The sequence below is a fragment of the Prionailurus bengalensis genome, chromosome A2, assembly GCF_016509475.1.
Source record: "Prionailurus bengalensis isolate Pbe53 chromosome A2, Fcat_Pben_1.1_paternal_pri, whole genome shotgun sequence".
NCBI classification, from domain to species: domain Eukaryota; kingdom Metazoa; phylum Chordata; class Mammalia; order Carnivora; family Felidae; genus Prionailurus; species Prionailurus bengalensis.
In genome coordinates this window covers 60,963,081-60,984,185 of record NC_057348.1, presented here as the reverse complement: position 1 = coordinate 60,984,185, position 21,105 = coordinate 60,963,081, and the positions used below count along the sequence as shown (strand labels likewise).

The following is a 21,105-nucleotide window of genomic DNA, read 5'->3' as shown; positions in this document are numbered from 1 at the left end:
CCACGAGGGGCAAGCTGGTTCGCCTGAGGGCTTATTGTCCTCACCTGTAAATTGGGAACACTCTCTACCTCCTGGGGCTGCCACAAGAGCAACAGAGGTCTAGGCCACCCCAGACCCTGGCACCAAGGAGAATGACGCTCAGCTGTTAGCCCGACGTGGGCCAACTCCCACCCCAACGCCACTGCCCAAAGGGGGCTCAGGACAGAGTGCCGACCATCTCTAGCCACGCAGGACGTGGAGGGTGTGCAAGAGGGCCAGAGCAGCTGTGACACCGGTCACCTGCTCACCTGGGCCTCCCCTCCACTCCCTCCCCTCCTCCACCTTCTCCTCCTCCCCCTCTTCCTACACCTCATCCTCCCCCTCGCTCCCCCTCCCCCTCCCCCTCATCCTTGCCCTCCCCCTCCTCCCCCTCCCCCTACACTCCATCCTTCCCCTCTCTCTCCTCCCCCTTCCCCCTCCTCCTACACCTCCCCCTCCCTTATCCCCCCTCCCCCTCCTCCTCCTTCCCCTCCCCCTACACCTCCTTCTCTCCTCCCCCTCCCCTTCTTCCCTCATCCTTCCCCTCCCCTTCCTTCCCCCCCATCCATCTCATCCTTCCCCTCCCCCTCCTCCCCCTACACCTCATCCTTCCCCTCCCCCTCCTCCCCTTACATCTCATCCTTCCCCTCCCCCTCCTCCCCCTACACCTCCCCCTCCACTTCATCCTTCCCCTCTCCCTCCTCCCCTTCCCTTCTCCCTCTTCCCCCTCCTCCTCCTTCCCCTCCCCTTTCTTCTATGCCTCCCCCTCCCCCCTCCTGCTCACTCCCTTCCTCCCCCTCCCCCTCCCCTACACTTCATCCTTCCCCTCTCCCTCCTCCCCCTTCCCCTTCCGCCTACACCTCCTCCTCCCTTCTCCCCTCTCTCCCCCTCCTCCTCCTTCCCCTCCCCCTCCTCCTACACCTCCCTCCCTCCTCCCCCCTCCCCCTCTCCCTCATCTTTCCCCTCCCCCTCCACCTCATCCTTCCCATCCCTCTCATCCTCCCCCTCCTCCCCATCCCCCTATACCTCATATTTCCCCTCCCCCTCCTCCCCCTACACCTCATACTTCCCCTCCCCCTCCTCCCCCTACACCTCCCCCTCCACTTCATCCTTCCCCTCTCCCTCCTCCCCCTTCCCCCTCCTCCTACACCTCCCCCTCCCTTCTCCCCCTTCCCCCCTCCTCCTCCTTCCCCTCCCCTTTCTTCTATACCTCCCCCTCCCCCCTCCTGCTCCCTCCCTTCCTCCCCCTCCCCCTCCCCCTCTTCCCCCTCCCTTCTCCTCCTCCCCCTCCCCCTCTTCCCTCTTCCCCCTACCCTCCCCTCCTCCTCCCCCTCCCCCTCCTCCCTCTTCCCCCCCTCCTCCCTCTTTCCCCCTCCTCCTTCCTCTCCCTCCCTTCTCCCCCCTCCTCCCCCTCCTCCTACACCTCCCCTCCCCCTCCTCCCTCTTCCCCCTCCCCTCTCCTCCCCCCTCCTCCTTCTCCTCCCCTCTCCTCCATCTTCCCCCCTCCTCCATCTTCCCCCTCCCCCCTCCCCCTCCTCCCCTCTCCTCCACTTTCACTCAGTGCCCCAAAGCCCACCATTGCCAGGACAGTGCCAGCCCTACCTCACGTTGTCATGCCGCTGGATGTAAATCTTGTGGAAAATCCTCTCGGGGGGCTTCAGGAAGTCCTCCTTCATCTCCATGGCAACATTCCGGGGCAGAAGGCTCATGAGCAGCCGCTCCTGGACGGGAGAGACGGGCCCGCGTGATACAGCAGGGGCCTCCTGCGAGACCCGTCACCGCACCAAGGTCTCTGCTGAGCCCTGCATGGGGGCTGCAGACCTTGCCTGGCCCCTGAGTCCCAGAGGGTCATGCCCAGGCCTGGACAGTCATCACACAAGTCACTGCTCCCAGAGGGCTGGAAAAGCGCCAATATCGCCCCCAGAAAACACAGGCCCCCCCCCGGCCCCCCCCACCCGTTCTTCGTGCCCATACGCCCATGTGCCCTGGCTTCACTGAGTCAAGGGGTCAAGGGGGCGGGGGACACCACTGCCTCCAAGTGGGACGGCCCGGCCTCACTCCCCACCCCACCGCCCGACACGGCCCTGAGAGGGGCCTCGAGACAGGCTGCGAGGGCCCGTCTCCCAGGACAAAATGGTCCCCTCACCTCTCAGAGATAAGCAGCGTGGCCCATTGCCCTGGCCTTGCCTTCTGGTTTCTCCCTTCCCTGCGGGGCTCCGATGTTTCTTTCCCCACAGAGAATGGAACAAACGTCTAGGCTTTTCCAGAGGAGCCCGCTGCTCCAGGGCCTCAGTTTCCTCATCCAGACTGCCTGTCTTCCCCGCCCTGCCTGACCTCTCCCCACTGGCCCCCGACCAGCCGCCACACCCGAGGCCCATCCCTGTCCTCCTCACCCCCCTTCCCACCCTGCTTCGGAAAGCAGACAGATCAGAGTTTAAATCCCGCACAGAGTTAGGTGGCACAGCCTACTTCCGAGGGCAAACGCGGCCTGAGAGGGGGCAGAAGAAGCCTGCCTCCTGTTCCATCCCTGCGGCCCAGCTCCCCCTAGCCCCCCAGCCCCTCGGCCGTGGCCTGTCCCATCAACAGGAACTCTGGCAAAGCCCTCGGGCACCTGCACCACCCCCAGCCCAGAGCAGGCAGCCGGGTCCCCCCCTACCAACCAGGCCCTGGATCCACTCCACTCTGCAGTGTGTGAGGCCACGTCCCTGACTGCAGCAGCCACAGTCCCGTGCGACCACCTCAGGAGGACCATTGAAGCAGCAGTGACAGCAGTCACAGAGCCCAGCAGACCTCTGGGGCTGGGAGGGCTTCACCCCTCTCGCTCCAGACTCCACAGAGCAGGGCACATGTCCAGGAAAAGGTACTGCAGGCCCTTGCAAAGTCCCCCCAGGTAATGTGTCTCCGTGTAGACTTCCAGGGGGAAGGCCAGACCCGGCGCCGGGAGGTCCCGCGTGGAGCTAAGCCTGTGTCAACGAGGCCTGTCATGGTCCTGGCCCTGGAGCCTGTGCCCGAGCCCTGTGTCCTGAGCGAGGCCCGGCGCCACCCCGAGGCCAACCCACGCAGCTGCTGACTGGACAGACTCCGATGCAGAAGAGGGACATCGCAACAGTGCCACAGCCCGTGGCCACTCTCGACATTTGGTCACCTGGGGAGATGGGCCTCGGAGGGGACACAGAAATGTCCAGGCTGAGCCTGCGAGCACAGCCCCAGGGACAAAAAGGCCGCCGCCCGGGCTGTGGGAGCGGGTATGTGCCCAAGGCCTGGCCGGGTGGACGCCGACCCCTTCCTTAGCTGAGGGGCCGCTGGGGTGAGGCCATGTGGGAGGTGGGGGAGCTCGGGCAGGGGCTCACTTGGGCCACCACAGGGGCAGCAGCAGCAGCAGCAACATGAGCACACCCGGAAGCTTCTGGAGATGCCCCGAGGCACAAGGCGGGGAAACACAAGGAGCTAGACACCACGGAAGGCCACCCACGGAAGGCACCAAGAACACAGGGCAGCTCGCATTCTCTCCGGGGAAGGCCCGGCGTCACAGGGCCCCACACCTCTGGGCCCCCTGGGTGGCCAAGCCACATCCAGGGATTCAGTGGGCACTACCCCCAAGTGCCCTGCACGAGGGTCCCTGGAAAGGACGGCAATGTGGCCCGGCATCCCTGCTCTGCCCCTCGGATGGTCGGTTCGGCCCTAGCCGAACCCCATCCTGTCACAGAGACTGGGCGGCAGGTGCTCTGAGAAGGGCTGCAGCGCCGCGGGGCCCCACTCCCCACCACACTTGCCACACCTCTGGGTGTGCTCAGGTCCCTCACCTGCACCTACAACGGGACGGAAGGAGGACCCGGAAAGGCAGAGACAGGAAAGACGTGGTGCCAGGTGCTGGGTGTTGGGAGAGATGCCAGGGTAGAGCCCGCCACTGTCCCCAGAGCCCTTCTCCACCCCTAGCACAACTGTCTAGCCCCTTACTGATACCTAGGCCTGACGACCTGAAATACACACTACATCATCCAGCCTCCCACTGTGGCCAGATGTGGCCAGTGAGATAGGGTCCAAATGGCCACGTGAGAGCTTCTGGAATGTTCCTTATAGACAGCCTGTCTGTTGCTGGGGATATAGGCATGATGGCTGGATCTCTACCTGCCATCTTGATTAATGAGGATGAGGTCCCCGCATTAGCAATGGCAGACCAGTTACCAGAGGAGACTGGGTGGTAAGGGCTGTGTGGGTCAGCTCTGCCACATTAGCCATAAGGGGCTTCCCTGCAATCTACATATGAGGGGACAGGAATGCTCTCGCTTGCATAAGCCATTGTCACAGGAAATGCATTTCCCACCAAAGGCTAGGCATTAGCCCAGCTCCCCCGCGAGATTAATGAGCCGACACACATAACCAAGAGGGAGAGCGCACAACCTTTCCCACAGGGAGCAGAACGCCATCTGGCAAGTTCAAGCACCCATCCCCAGTTAAAAACAGCAAAACCTGGGACAAAGTCACTGCCTGACATCATACGGATCCTCCCTGAAATCCACATCCAGTCTCAAATGAAGCCCTAAAGCCCCAAGCAGCAACAACACGGCTTCAGAAGCAGACAACACTGATACGTTCTAAGCAGCAAAATAAAATAAGAGGCCAGAAATCAAAGGGACAAATTTATGAATACGGATCATACAAAGTATCCCAGCCTCCTACAAACTTTGGTACACTTATCTCGGCTATCAAAACGTGACTTAAAATACGCGTATGCTTCTTTAAAAACATTCGATATGTACGTAACTGTTGTGAGGACCCTGCTTCCAGGAGACACACAAGTACTTTCCAGACTCCCCACTCCCACCCCCGCTAGTGCACTGAAGTCCCGGGTACCACACGTGAAAGGCATCAGAAGACTCTGAAAGGCATAGGGAAGGAGGCACAGACGTGGGGACCAAGAAGCAGCTCAGAGGTAAGGCCTCGGTCTCTCAATTTGCCACGTACCCCAGACTGAGCGCTGGAGCCGGGGTGGCCCAGAAATGCCCCCAGCAGGCATAACAGCATGCTCCCCAAAACCCAGCTCTCTCCGGCCAAAGGACCAGGATGGGGGTGGCCACACGAGAAGAAAACCATAGACAGCAATCACCCTACTCCAGGCAGACCACCAAAACTTGCACACACCTCCACTCTCCGCCAGCTGTGAGGGGGGCACCAACCACACAAGGGTACCAGGAACCTGGCCCTTCTGGCTGGGAGCACACACACCCTGCTGCTTGGAGTCGGGGCAGACCGAGAGCTCACGAATCCCAACAGAGGCCCGTCGTGCAGCCCCTCCTGAAGTATCAAGGTGGCAGCCCCTCCCTGGCAAGCCACATCGCGGAAACCCAGCCAAAACACAAGGGCCAAACAAAGACCCAGACTCTCACACATAATACCCCAGCATCCAGGTTCTGATCAAGAACCAGAACATTCTCAACAAATGAATGAAAACAACCCACAGACAACAGCACCAAGATTAACAGAATAGTTAGAATAGCTAACAACATTTGAAAATAGCTATTGTAAGAATAATTTAACAAATAACCACAAACACGCTTGAAAAAATGAAAAAACAAAAACAAAAACAAAAAACCTCCAGCAAAGAAATAGATGATGCAGAAGAGAATCAAATGGAAATTTTAGGGGCATCTGGGTGGCTCAGCCGGTTAAGCATCTGACCTCGGCTCAGGTCATGATCTCACAGTTTGTGGGTTCAAGCCCCGCATCGGACTCTGTGCTGACAGCTCAGAGCCTAGAGCCGGCTTTGTATTCTGTGTCTCCCTCTCTCCCTTTGCCCCTCCCATGCTCACACTCTGTCTGTCTCTGTCTCAAAAATAAATAAATGTTAAAAAAAATTTTTTTTAATGAGCAGAGTATCTGATTATACATTTCTCCAAAAAGACATATAGATGGCCAACAGGTGCATAAAAAGATGCCCATCATTAATCATCAGGGAAATACAAATTAAAACCATAGTGAGATATCACCTTATACTGAAGAAACACATCCCAATTCATTATAGAAAGTTAATATTATCTGACACCAAAACCGGACCAAGACTAAAAGAAAACTACAGACTAATGTCCCTAAAAAACATGGAAGTAAAAACCCTTAACACAATATTAGCGTGTCAGCAATACATACCAACAACTGACCCAAATTTCATCAGGAGACACACCATAACCAGTCCAATATTGAAATATCAATCAATGTTATACACCATATCAACATACATAGAATAAAAGTCACATATCTACACTTGTGGCAAGCATAGCATAACCATACAGGTGTCAGATCACTATGTTCTATACCAGAAATTAACGTAACATTGTACATATGCTGTTGCACACTGTAGTTACACTGCAATTATAATCTATACTCAAATTTAAAAAACGTTTTAATCGCATCGCAATTTATTCAGAAAAAGAATTTGACGAAATTCAACATCAATTCCTGATGAAACAAACACTCAGAAAAATAGGAAGAGAGGGTAACTTCCTCATCTTGATAAAGAACCACCAGAAAAAGCCTACAGCAAATATCACACTTAATGGTGAAACCCTAAACGCTTTTACCAGGAGCAAGCCAAGGATGTCTGCTTTTCCCACTTTTATTCAACACATAGCACTAGAAACTACAGTGCATGAAACAAGGTAAAAAGGAAATAAAAGGCATACATATTGGAAAGAAGAAATAATACTACAAATATTTGCAGATAACCTGATGGTCCATATAAGAAATGTGAAGGACTCTGCAAAACCATACCAAAGTAAAACATCAAAAGAACAAAAATAATAACAAACAAAACAATACCCTCTCCCCAGAAAAACTTGGTAGAACAAGCAAAGAATGATGAACAAGCAAAGTAGATAGTTGCAGGATACAATATCAACGTACAAAAAGCAGTTGTATTTCTACATACTAAGAATGACCACGTGGACATTGATATAAAAAATACAATCTCAGGGAGACTGGGTGGCTCAGTCAGTTAAGCATTAGACTCGTGATTTCAGCTCAGGTCAGGATCTCACAGTTCATAGGATCAAGCCCCACATCAGGCTCCATGCTGACAGCACAGAGCCTGCTTGGGCTTCTCTCTCTTCCTCTCTCTCTCCCCCTCCCCTGCTTGTATGCACATGCTCTCTCTCAAAATAAATAAACTTTAAAAAGAATTACAATCTTACTTGCAATCACTCAAAAAATGGAATTGATAGGGGTAAACATATCAAAACATGTACAGGACTTGCATGCTGAGAACCACAAAACACTGGTTTAAAGAACTTAAAGAAGATCCAAATAAATGGGGAGACATGCCATGTTCATGGACTGGGAGACTCAATACAGTAAAGATGTCAATTCTCCACTTAACACGGATCCTATCAAAATCCCTGTAAAGATTTTAGTAGCTACAGGGCAGATTATTCTAAAACTTATATAGAAAAGCTAAGAAACAATAACAACTAAAATCCTTCCGAAAAAGAACAGCAAAGTGGGAGGAATCATTCTACTTGCTTTCGAGATTTATTATACAGCCACATTAACCAAGACTGTGTGGAAGGATAAACACATAGAGCAATGGGACACAACACAGACCCAAGAAATAGACTCCCACAAATACACACAACTGATTTTTGACAACCACAGAAAAGCAGTTCAGTGGAGGAGGTCTACAGAACTACCATATAATCCAGCATTATTTACAACAGCCAAGACGTGGAAACAACCTCAGTGTCCATCGATGGATGAATACGTAAAGAAAATATGGTACCCGTATATGATGGAACATTATCCCACCATAAGAAGAAGGAAATCCTGCCATTTGTGACAACATGGATGGACCTAAGGGGTATTATGCTAAGTGAAGTAAGTCAGAGAAACAGAAACACTGTAGAGTCTCACTTACATGTAGAATCTTTAAAAACTGAGCTCAGAGATGCAAAGAACAGACTGGGTGGTTGCCAGAGTGGGGGGGGGGGGGGCAGGCAAAATGGGCACAGGGAGCAGGGTGGTCAAAAAGTACAAGCTTCCAGTTATAAAATAAGTAAGTTCTGGGGATGTGATACACAGAACGATGGCTGTAGTTAACCATATTGTACACTTGGAAGCTGATGAGAGTAGGTCTTAAATTCCCATCACAAGAAAAAAGAAACCTGTAACTATGGTAGGTGAAGGATGTTAACTAAACTTACTGTGGTCATCATCTCACAACCTATACATATACCATGTATGTTGTATGCTTTAAACTTAAACGACATTATGTTGATTATATCTCAATAAAACTGGGGAAAATGGCAATGGAAGACGTATAGCATTTTCAACTGATGGACAATAGACACCCACAGGCAAAAAAAAAAAAAAAAGTACCTTGATCTAAAACTCACACATTATACAAATATTAACTCAAAATAGATCACACAGTTCTATGTAAAAACATATATAAACTTTCAAACTTTTAGGAAAAAACTTAAGAGAAATCCTTGGGACCTAGGGCCAGACAAAGAGTTCTAGGACTGGACACCAAAAGCACAATGCATAAAAGAGTCAGTTCACAAACCCAACTTCATCAGAATCAGAAGCATTTGCTCTGCAAAAGATTTGTTAAGAGGGACTAAAAGACAAGCTACACACTGGGAGGAAATGTTTGCAAACCACATACCTGCCAAAGAATATTATATATTCTATAATATATAAAGAACTCTCACGGCTTAAGAATAAAAGTTGGATGATAATGATGATTATGATGATAGATAGATGACAGATGGGTGACAGATGTGATAGGTAAATATGACAGACGGATATGATAAGTAATAGATGAAAGATAAATATGATAAATTGATATGACAGATAGATGATAGATGTGATAGATAGCTTGATATGATAGATGATAGAAAGATAGATACATAGATAGATAGATAGATAGATAAATAGACTGATTCCCTTAGACAGATAGATGATAGATAGATAGATTACATAGACAGATGATAGTTCCAGTTAGATAGATAGTAATACATAGACGATAGATAGATCGATATAGATCAATAGATCCAATAAGAAAATGGGCAAAGACATCAACAGAAATTTCTCCAAAGAGGACACGGAGGTGGCAAATAACCACCTGAAGAGATGTTCAACATCACAGCCACGAGGGAAATGCAAATTACAGTCACCATGATACATCAGTACACACCTATCAGAAGTGTTACAACAGAAAACAGTGACACCAGCACCTGCCGGCGAGAGCACAGAGAAACGGGATCCCTCATGCTTTGCTTGGAGTAAAAAGCGATCCGAGCGCTCTGGAAAGCAGCTTCACAATTTCTCAGTGAACATGCCACACGGCCCAGCAACGGTACTCCTGGACGTTCACGCCACAGCAACGAAGACTTACGTTCACACAAGGAACTGTAGGAATTCCAACAACTCTTCCCATGACAGCCCCAAACTGGAAACCATCAATTTGTCCTCCAGCAGCTGAGAGGTCACCATGGAACACCACTGGCAATACAGGGGGTGAGCTGCTGATACAGCAACAACCTCCAGTCCCGAAAGTCTACACGTGTATGATTCCACATACAGTCACTCCTGCCATGACACATTTACGGAAACGGACAACAGATTGGTGTTTGCCAGCATGAGACTGGATGTGGGGAGGAGAGGCGGGGGTCCACATGGCGCCGGGACATTCTGTGTCTGGGCTGCTCCGGCTCGGCCTCCTGCCGTGGGGAAACATGGTGGCTACCCAGGATGCCCATGTGGTTTCTCACAACTACACGTGAATCTATAATCAGCTCAAACTAAAAAGCTCAGTCAAGAGAAAACACAGAAGCTGGGCATGGAGAGAACCCTGGTGCGTGGCCGGTGGGAAGATGGCAACACCCTGCCGGGAAGCCTGGCCAGTCCTCCAAGCTCAATACTCGTGAGCCCACGATTGCACCCCGGCCATCCAGCCCAGAGAAATGACTTCCGTCTCCCAACACTCCCGCGGGAGCGTTCTCAGCAGCCGGTCTGTAACGGGGACAACCAGGACGCCCACCAACCGACAGACTGCAGGACGCAGACCCTCCCCAAGGCAGGTACCCACTCAGCCACGAGGAACCGAGCGGCTCCGACACACGCTGCAATGCGGACGCGCCTCGACGACCCGACACTCGGGGAGGGCAGCCAGGTGCCACAGGCCACACACCGTATGACCCCATCTGCCAGAAGCATCCGGAACAGGCAGACCACGGAGACGGGACACAGACCAGGGGGTGTCTAGGTCTGGGAGGGGAGCGGGCACTCACGGCCAAGGGGCACGAGTTTCTTTCCGGGTGATGAAAATATTCTAAAATTAGATGGTCGCGATGGTTACTCTACGGGAAAGCCGTTTTGTTTTTTCGAACTGGAAACTGAATTGATGGTATGTAGGCTATAGATCAGTAGGGCTTTTTTTTTTTTAATTAAAAGTGAATTAATGACTATAGTTCTTCTGAAGGGCGCAGGGAACTGGCCGGACGTCTTTAAGAGGTCATCCCAGATCATTTAAATGGGGCTGTTTCCTGTTGACACATTTCCTCACGCGGTGGGAAATCAAAAACACCCATTTTCCTTGGTATGATGACAAACCAAATACGCGCTCTATAAACAGCCATACGTTACTTTGGGATCACGACTTAACACAATTTGGGGAACAGCAGGGCCCTTGAAGCAGAGGCCTCTGTGCTCAGGGCCCAGGGCCAGGAGGCTGATCTCGGGGCAGGGTCTCAAGTGACAGGCTTCCCAGCTGGACTGTGGGAGGTGGCAGGGGGGAGGCCACCTGGGAGCTACGGGGTGACCTTCAGAGGCCTGTCACCCTGTCCCCACACTCTCCAGCTGTGACAGCCTCAGACCTCAGAGCTTCACCACCCAGTCGGGCAGCCTTCCCACCCCACCCCGACCCCTACCCCCAAACCAACGGACACAGAGCTGCAGCTCACATCCTGCCTGCCCTACCTCGTAAACACCTGTGACCCCTCTCTCTGCTGCCCAAATGCCCATCTACTGCTCCCGCTTCTCCAACTCTACCGGAAAACTCCTACACATCCTTCAAAGCCCCAGACAAATATTTCATGATGTGTTGCCCCTTCTCCATGCTGCCCGCCCCGTGGACCCCCCACTCCTCCACACAGCCCACCCCAAAGGACTGGCTGGAGCTGTGTCCCATGCACAGTGCACCAGGCTCCCACTGTCCCGGTGTCTCCAGAGCCTGGTGTGGGCCAGACATTCAGATGCACGGGGCCATGGATGACCATCCCACACAGGAAATCCATAACTGCCTCAGCTCTAGAACTTACTCATGAACCCATAAGTTCAATTCACAACGTGGGATGCCCTAGGTCAGCTGACCTGTTGGTGGGAAATGCTCGCATGCCGGCTGGGTTGTAGCGACCCCGTGTCCCCGTGACAGGGAAGAGATCACAGACAGATGCGTCCAGCGTGTGCTTCCGGCCAAGCCGATACGCGAGGGGCTGCGTGGGGAGTGAAGGGGTCGTGCATGACAGGCAGCCAGAGACTGACCGACGTCCCCCGTCAGGCCCAGGACACACAGAGGAGAGGAACCTCCCACCTCCGCTGCTCAGCAGCCCAGGGCCTGTCCACACATGTGCAGGGCCTGGCTGGACGTGGCTGAGCACCGGGGCCTCCGGCTGGGCCTCTCTCTGAGGCTGCACCAGCAGAAATCAAGCGTGTGCTGCAGAGGGAGGGAGGCCAGGCCCATGCTGACCCCCACAGACCCCCGAGTGGCCTCAGAGGACACTGGGGGAGGGGACACTTCTGTGGGGCAGGAAGCTCAGCCCCTCCCCAGTGATTCTCACAGACGCAGCAACTAAAACCCAGGCATCTTCTCCCTTGGGACCGTGGTCAGCATGGAGTGGCCCGCTCTGCGTAGTCCCCCATGCCCAGGGCAGGCAGCTGCAGACGGCACCATCCGGGGTTCGGAGGCAGAGCTCCCCAAGCTCACTCAGGCTGTACCCAAATCCACCAGGTTGGCCTGCTGGTCAGAGGAACGTGTTTCCCCACTGGCTGTGGGCCGGGTCTGCTCTCGGCACCACGGCCACCGGTTCCTGGACGCGGCCCCATCTCGAGGCCCCCCAGAGCTCCCCCTGCCCAGAGCCCCTCGGAGGTCCCCTCACCCCAGCCAGAGGAAACACCCATCTTCCAAAGGACTTGGGTGAGGAAGTTAGACCCACCCGGAGAACCCGCTTTTACCATAAATGTATCCTAATCAGGCCAGTAACCAGGGCCACCTGAGCTGGCAGACGAGCAGCCCAGGGACGGTCAGCGACCCGCTCATGAGGCCCAGAACCTGGTCCTGGTGCCCACTGGGCCTCCTGCCTCACAGGGCACACAGCAGAAAGGGGAGGAGCCCAGGAGGGCTGCCCAGCCTGCTTCTCCCCACTGTCAAATCACACACCTGACTTCCACACGGATGCAGCAGATGCCATGGTCTGAAGGGTGTCCCCTCAACACCCGCGTGTCAAAGTCCTAACCCCCACATGACTGTATTTGGGGAAGGGGCTTTGAGGAGGCTTAATGAGGTCTAAGGGTGGAGTTCTAATCTCACAGGACAACTGTCCCGATAAGAAGAGACAGCCACATTGCTCTCTGTGCACGTGCACCGAGGAAAGGCCACATGAGGGGCTTTGAGAACTCAGCGGGATGCGCCTGCCTCACTGCAGGTGGAAAGAGGCATCCAGCCGAAAGGAGGGAGGCCCCCTGTTCCCGTGGGACCACCCACCACGAGGTACCCACACACAAGGCAGGAAGGAATGCTGAGCAGGTCTGCTTTCCAGAGCTGGCTGCCGGCAGGGGGAACGGGGGTGTCCTTTGCTGCCCCTGCAGCATTGCCCAAGTCAGAAGGTCTGGTGCCGCTGGCCTGAGCCAAGGGTGTTGGAGGACCTGGGGTGGAGTGCCATGGCCCAAGCTCTGCTAGGGGGTCCAAGGGAGGAGCGCCGTGGCCCGGGCTCTGCTGGGGGGCCCAACTGGATTCTGCTGGGGGGCCCAGGGAGGAGCACCGTGGCCTGGGCTCTGCTGCGGGGCGGCGGGGGTGGGGGTGCGGTCAGGGAGGAGCACCATGGCCTGGGCTCTGCTATGGGGGGTCCAGGGAGGAGCACTGTGTTGAGTCAGGGAGGAGCGCTGTGGCCCAGGCTCTGCTTCCCCGGTGTCCGGGCAGTCATGGGGACAACACACAGGGCAGTGTTGGCCCCTGGCCGGCCTCGACCCCACGCACTGCACACTGACGTGCCAAGGGGTCCAGACGAAACCCACTCCCCACTGGGCTCCAGGAGACAAAAGGCATCCAGGCAGCCACACCCGTGAACACGGTGCTGGGAACCGGGGCCGCCCCCGCATGTGCATGTGCCCTGTGTGTTGAGACTCAGGAGGACTGTCCCGTGCTGACCGGGGACAATCGAGGCTGGAATGGTGCCTTCTCCGCACCTCCGCACGCCCGTTCGGCTCTCACATGGGGCTGGCAGCCTGACGTCTTACTTCCGATGCCACATCAACACATTTTAGTGGCCATGGGCTTTCTAAATCCTTGTTTTCCTTCTCGAATCAGTTTCTATAGCAGAGGCCCTTCTGGGAACTTGTGCGTTTCGTCCAGGTTTTCCGATATCCTGGTGTCTACTCACCCTGAGTATGTCCCTGGCATCTATTTTTAACCCGGCTTCATCTGCAGCCGCTTAACTGTCCCCGAGGCCCTTCTTCGTGTTCCTCGACTTTCCTAGTTCAAAGACCCAACTTTGGAAGTTTTTTTCTGAAGGCAGAAGACCCTTGTTAAAAGACCCAATGCATCCTTTCAGTCTTTGAACTTGGGGATCTGTGCACCCAAACCTTCTGCTGAGTCGTGGCTCGGGACATGTGGGGCTGGAAATGGGGAACGTGGCTGGTTTCGGTGGGGGGGGGGGGGTGCGGGGGAGGTCCTGGGTCCTGGATGTCGGCCTCCACTGCCCTCAGTGAGCTCAGTGGATCACCGCCTCCTGGGACTCGGCCACGACCCTGCGCAGGAGCTGATCTGGTGGGAAGGGGGGGAGGTCTCCACACCCCCAAGTCCTTCCCAAAGCAGTCCTCCTCGGAGACACGGACAACACACGTAGCTGTTTCCAAGTACGCCAGAGAGCCTTCTAGAAGTCGAGTAAGCGTCCATGCAGCAGACGACTGCCGCCCACCCTCTCCCACACCCTGTGTCTCCAGGGGCTGCCCCGGGAAGGGCTACAGAGCTGTTCCAACAGTCCCAGCTTCGAGACGCTGGGGCAGGAGCAGAACACCAGGTTAACAACTCAGGGTTTGCAGCCACGTGGTTGTACTTTCCTCTAGATTTACCTCCACACACGGAAGCTGTCAGTTCTAAGCCACAAGGGGAGGGGAGGGATGAGCACCCCCTTCCCGGGGGGGTGGTTCCAGGCACCGGACACCCCACCACCTGCACCGAAGAGGAACTGATCTACATGGTGTCGGATCTGCAAACAGCGGACAGGGCCCGCCAGCCCCTGACTCCGGAGCAAAGCAGTGCAGCCAACAGGGTCCTGCCCAGAGCAACACAGCCCGGCTGCTGGACAGACACGGGTTCTAAGGCAGGGTGTTTGCATTTCAGAGCAGGGCCCTCACTCTCCCCTCCCCTCCCCTCCCTTTCCCTCCTGCAAGCCCACAGGCCAGGTGGTCACACAAGCCAGGCCCATCCTGCAGGCACAGCCCCAGGAGGTGAAAGGCCTGCTCTGGGCCCTGCCCTCTCCTGTCAAGAAGCCTCCAGCCCAGGGACTCCTGGGTACACACTCGTGCCCTGCCCCCACCCCCAGTTCTCCCCTCTGCCTTCACCCCAAACACCCCAAACGTGCGTCTGACCACGCCTCCTGCCTGCAGGCACTGTCAGAGTCCCGCACTCGGTCACACACCTTCCACGGCTCCCTCCCTCTTCTCCCGTGGCCTCCCAGCTGAGGCCACAACAAATAAGCGAGTCCCCTCAACCACCATGCGCACTGGGTTTCTCTGCCTCTGCTCGTCCCCGTTCACCCCACCCAGCAACCTTGCCTCCTGCAGAAGCCAGCAGGCAGGCTGCACCAGTGGCTGTTCCAGAGCCGGACGCCCCGGCGGCCCCGCCCAGAACTCTGGGACCCCCTTTCCAGAATCAGGGTGTGTCCCTGGCACCCCCTCCCACAACCAGGATGCATCTGCCAATATCCCATCCTCCCACATCACCCAGGGCACCGTCTTACTGGCTCAGGGTCTAGAGAACACCCTAGAAGCTGCTATTAAGTTGGACTAATTAAGTTGCAACATGAAAACACAGGCAAACCACGCCCAGGCCACATGGTCAGGGCATCCCTCACCTGTAACCGTGGGACTTCAGGCCACCTCTTGGCTGTCCTGGACCTGCCAGGTGGGGATCCCTGGGCAGTGGTGATGCCCCAAGTGCCTGCAGATATGTGAGAGCCGCTAAGAGGCACTCCCCCATCTACTGTCCCACAGACAGGGCTTCGTGAGCTAAAACCAGCCGGGCCAGCCAGAGGAAGGCCATGACCCTGAGTACAGGTCACAAGGCCACCGAGGGAGCCGCTGCCGGGTGACAGACCCGATCCACGGGCTCCATCAGGAAAGGCATGGCCAGTCACAGTCCGGCTCGCCCACTCTTGGGACGGCCAGGGATGCATGGAAACAACCCGTCCTCTCTCACCCTCCTGTTCCGAAAGCACCAGACGAAACCACCAAGGGAAATGACCGATGCACCTGAAAATAGGAACGACTGAATTTTTACACAAAGAAGTGTGAGGCAAAGGGAACATGCCTGGGGACACGGGGCCCCTCCTGAAGGAACGTCAGCCTCTCCACAGTGAGCGGCTGGTCCACACACACAGGGACACACACCACAGAGAAATCCAAACGGCACACGCAGGAAAGTGGCATCCACATCAGTGAGCGGCCAGGAGGCGCCACGTCCTAACAGACAGTGGGGTGTAAAGGACCAGACTCATCACCAGGGACGCGCACCAGAATCCGGGGCCGAGGCCTCCCACCCAGGGACCTCCAGCCTGGGAATCTGCATTTCTGGCGGGTCGCCAGCGCCTGCTCAGAGAGCCACTGCATCCCAGAGCTAAGTGCCGTTGGGTGTAACTTACAAAGATAAAATAGAGCACAACAGTATTTGCACAACAGCTCCAGACCCAGGGAGAAAAACGTGGTCATATCTGCCCTCTCAACAATGTAACTGAGGGAACCAAGTCTCTGTGAACAAAGACGCTCATGGGGAATGACATTTTTAAAACAATATTAGGGGCACCTGGGGGCTCAGTCCGTTGAGCATCCGACTTCGGCTCAGGTCATGATCTCGCGATCCATGAGTTCAAGCCCTGCGTCGGGCTCTGCGCTGATAGCTCAGAGCCTGGAGCCTGCTTCGGATGCTGTGTCTCTCTCTCTCTGCCACTCCCCTGCTCACGCTCTATCTCTGTCTGTCTCTCTGTCTCTCTCTCAAAAATAAATAAACATTAAAAATTTTAAAACAACAACAGCAACAAACAGTGTCTCACTGTGCTGGGAACAGTCACACACGTGCACATGCACATGTAGGGCAGAAGCGGCGGCTGCCTGAAGGCAGTGGCAGAACCCTCCACGGGAAGATGCAGAAAATAAAATCATACAGACACCAGAACGACAACGACGTGGGGAAAGAACACGCACAAAGACCAGACCCGGAGAGTACAGAGCACTCGCTGGGCTGGCGGGACTGGGTGACATTCACCATTCTGCAGATTCCCTGCCAAATGAACGTCAGCCCTGAGCCTCCGCTGGGCTCCCTCCTCCATGGGATGAGAACACGCGCCCTTGCTGGCACGGCCACTTCGGACCCGCCTGAGCGCCCGCACAGCAGCCGTGTGGCATCAGGAGTGCGTGTGACCGCTGACTCCCGGGGCTGGGGCCGAGGGCGTCGGGGGAGCATGCGCCTGGGAGTCTCTGCACACGCAGCCCACACCGAGGCCACTGCTACCACAACGCACACGGCCCCCCTGACCTCCGGGGGTGCACCGGCATTAGGAGACCCTCAGGTGGTCTCCGGGAAAGGCAGCAAATGGATGGGAAGAAATGAAAATAGACAAACACAGAGCAAGCAGAGAGAGATATCAGAGAACAGAGAGAAAACAGGAGGAAAAGCAAAGGTTAGAAACACACAGAACGACCCGAAACGCCACTTTTTCCAGGACATCAGGGGCCTGGAAGGGGCCACTCCGGGACCCCGTGGGGGCGACAACACTATGCTCAAGCGTCTTGGAAATGGTCAAGAGACCGTCTGCGGGTGGGGGCAACGCCCGTCTGGAGAAATGCTCAGGGCACAGCCCCCGAGGACGCACAATCATACACACATGTGTGCGTGTGTGCGTGCATGTGTACACACACACTTAGACACTCACAGCCCTGCACATGCATGCACACTTCCACACACACATATGCACACACCCATGTGCATACACAAACACACACACACATGCATGTGCATACACACATGTACACCTATACTCACATCTGCATGTGTACACACATACACACGTGTAGTTATACACAAACATACACAATTTTACTCACATCCACATATACACATGTACGCACACGTGCAGACACAAATATACACAAATATACATGTGTGTGCACACACTCATACACATCCACGTGTTTGCACACATACACACACGTACACACTTATACACAAAAACACGTGTGTGCACATTTATATGCACACATATACACACATGCACACACCCACACGGATGCATGCACATGTACACATGTCCCCACAATACACACATGCACATGCGTGTACAGAAACCTAGGCATGCACACACAGTCCACATGAATACAAACCCACACACATGTGTACACACACAGACACATATACACACATACGCTTGCCCCATGCTCCACACATCCACATCCACGTGCACACGGACAAATGCATATGTGTCCACGCAGGTGACACACACACATGTGCACATACACACAGCTACTTATCTCCAACAGACAAGTCCATCCACAGACGCACACACATGTCTAGACATACGTACATCGTCTACTTCTAAACCACACCCTACCTTCACTGTAAACACTAGGTAGCGTTACGTATCTATAAGTAAACACACGTGTGCAGGTTTTAAATGCGCAGCCAGGACTCCACGCCTTCCATCTGCAAGACAGTGGGCTCTCGTGTACCAGGCAAGTCACCAGCCACGCCCATGACAATGAGGCTGAGCCCCCGACACTCTGGCGAGACGGTCCGGGGTCTCCCTGGTGAGGGCCTCGCCTGAGGCTCCCAGACCACCCCGTGGGCCCCAGGACAGCAGCAGACCAGGAGACACCGCCGAGAGGGACCAGCCCAGAGACACACGGCTGACAGTGGCTCCAGGTGGTGGGGACCAGTCCAGCTCACCCCTTAGACTGGGGTGGGTGGCCTCACTGCCCCCCAGGCTGTGGCAAGAGCCGGACAGGGTGCCCCCCAGGCTCACGGCTGAACCGCTAGCACGAGGCCACGGGCACGGCACTCTCAGGGCCCTGGAGGCTCTGCCTCTCCGTGGGTCACGCTGGCCGGCAGGTCAGGGCCCACCATCCCTGCACCCACCGGCCAGGCCCTGCCTCGTCTCCCTCTACCCTGCTCTGGGAAGCTGACTACAGCTGAATGCCACCCCAACACCCGCCCCCAGCAAACACAACACCCCCATCTGCACTTTTAGCATCTCAGCCCCCTCCAGGGCAACACACCCACACTCGGCTCCACAGCCCTCCCTGACTCCCCAGCCCTGTGGCGTCACCTGGGCACACCTTGTCTCGCTGATGGAAACCGAGGTTGGGGACCACACAGGGTGTCAGACCTGCACCTCCACGTCTAGGAGCCCCCACTGCAGCTGCCCTGTCTCCTCTGACTCGCCGAGGGCCACCTGGGCCTAAAGTCCCTAACCACTCCCACCCTACGGTCCCGTGCTCCCTGCCCCACACCCCAGGCCCGCACTCCCCACTCTGTGCCCCCTCACCCTGCCCCATTCATGTGCCCAGCTCTGTCCCCCCTGCCCAGTCCTCTCACCCCAATCTCCCCACTCCGTGCCTCCTCCCCACACCCCATGCTCTCCACTCTGTGCTCCCTCACCCTGCCCTACGATCCCCACTCCATGCCCCACTCCTAGCCCCGTGCTCCCATCTCCATGCCTCCTCCCCTCCCTGGCTCCCTGCCCCAGGTCTCTCACCCCATGCTCCATTCTCTACACCCTAAACCCCCCACCCCGTGCTCCCACTCTGGGTCCCCCACCCCATGTCCCCCATGTCCTGCTCCGGGTCCCCCGCCCATGTCCCCCGCCCCGTGTCCCACTCCAGGTCCCCTCTCCGTGTCCCCCGTCCCCTGCCCGCTGTATCCCTGCAGACAAAAGCCCCACCGCACTGACCTGCTTCTCGTTCTCATCTTCCAGCCTCAGCCGATCTTCGATGCAGTTCCGGGCTTGCAGGAAGGCTTTCCGCTGGGAGCGCTCAGCCAGGATGCGCACAAACACCCCATACATGTTCACGCTGAGGAAGAGCAGGGCGTTGGCACCAAGCTGGAGGAGAGAACAGTACAGAGCACCAGGCGCGTGGGGCGCTAGCTCGACGGAGGCTCAACGCCCCCGACAGCGGCCCGCAAGATGACCTCACCCTCTAGGGTGCTGCGGGGCCGGCCTGACCCATGGCGCAAAGTGGGCGTCACATGACTATGAGCCGTCAAGGCGGGCACATCCCTCCTCCTGGGCTCGTCATGGGGCAGAACGGTATGCCAGGCGCGTCCCCCAAATTCACGCGGAAGCCCTGACCCCCAGGACCTCAGAGCGGGACTGCGTTTGGACATGAGATGTTCCAGGAGGTAATTACGTGAAAACGAGGTCACCAAGGAGGGCCGGAAGCCCGTGTGACTGGTGTCCTCATAAGAAGAGGAGACCAGGACACGGACACACAGGGAGGGACGACCCTGTGAGGCCCAGGGAGGAGACGGTGTCTAAGCCACTGGGCGGAGCTGTGCTGGGCGTGACAGTCACCCCAGGTCACCATCCGAGGAAATATGAGCGCGAGGAGAGAGCAGCCACTCTGTGACCAAACAGCGGAGGAGAGCAGATCAAAAACACTAGGAAGAAAGGACCACAGCACCATAAGCACAAAGCGTCACCCGAGGTGACTGAGCATCCAGAGTCCTGTGATTGGCTCTCGCTGCCTTCCGGGGACGGGAATAAGGAAGGGGCTGGCGAGAAGGACCCGTCTGGGGTGCCAGCCAAGGCCCACACTCGGAGGCTCACACCTGCTGGACCAGGAAGGAGGCCCTGAGGGACATCCTGCTTTCAGCAGCCTTAATTCAAGGCCAGTACAGACCACCAGGGAGCCCACGATGGCTACACCACAGGTCGTGGCAGAGCCGGGGAGGACCGGACCACACTTCCCCACTCAGCCTCCTCTGCTGGTCTGTCCTACCTCTCTTGGGCACAGGGCACGGGGCCCCCAGGCCGTTCACAGAGACAGAAAGGACACCCACCCACCTCCCCAGGGGCTGCGGTGTGTCTGAGCATCACACAAAGCCGCTGTCCTCAGTCTCTGCAGAGAGGTTGGGTTTCTGTGTCTGATTCGACGTGGGCATTTCCCTCAGGTTCTGAGGGTCACTGCTACTCCTGCACCAACCAGAAATGCCCCCCACCCAGCACTGTGACCCGCACACAACTGTACGGGACGAAAGAAACACAGAGGCAGGCTAGCAGCAGTCTCTGGTCAGACAGCCCCGCCAGGGACAAGCGGGAGGGCAGACTGAGAGCCGTGTGCATGGAGAGCCCGCAGCACTGGATGGGGCCGGAGCTGGGGCAGGGGGCTGGAGTGCAGAGCAGAGACCACACAGGCCACACAGGGACAGACTGGGGCCCACGGAGAGCACATGGCACCTCCTGTGTCCAAGCCCAGGAGAGTGTGACATGTTCCTCAGGAGGGATACACAGGGCCAGGGTCACAGACAGCAGAGCTGTTCGAGGAGATGACAGGAACAGGAGAAAGCCGGGAACACGAATCCCCAGGGCCTGGCACATGACCATCCTT

The 21,105-nt window shown here is 56.0% G+C and overlaps 1 protein-coding gene across 3 annotated transcripts in view; it reads right to left on the bottom strand.

The window, feature by feature from the left end:
• Nucleotides 1–21,105, bottom strand: part of ADCY1 (adenylate cyclase 1) — a 109,250-nt gene that overhangs the window by 74,123 nt on the left and 14,022 nt on the right. For all 3 annotated transcript variants that reach the window (XR_006298432.1, XM_043588413.1, XM_043588414.1), the window contains exons 2-3: nt 19,449–19,598; nt 1,621–1,739 (exon numbers count right to left, since the gene is read on the bottom strand). Coding sequence is in view for 2 of the 3 variants with exons in the window: in XM_043588413.1 (XP_043444348.1) it covers nt 1,621–1,739; nt 19,449–19,598 (269 nt within the window). In the remaining variant the exon portion in view is untranslated. The remainder of the gene's footprint in view (nt 1–1,620; nt 1,740–19,448; nt 19,599–21,105) is intronic.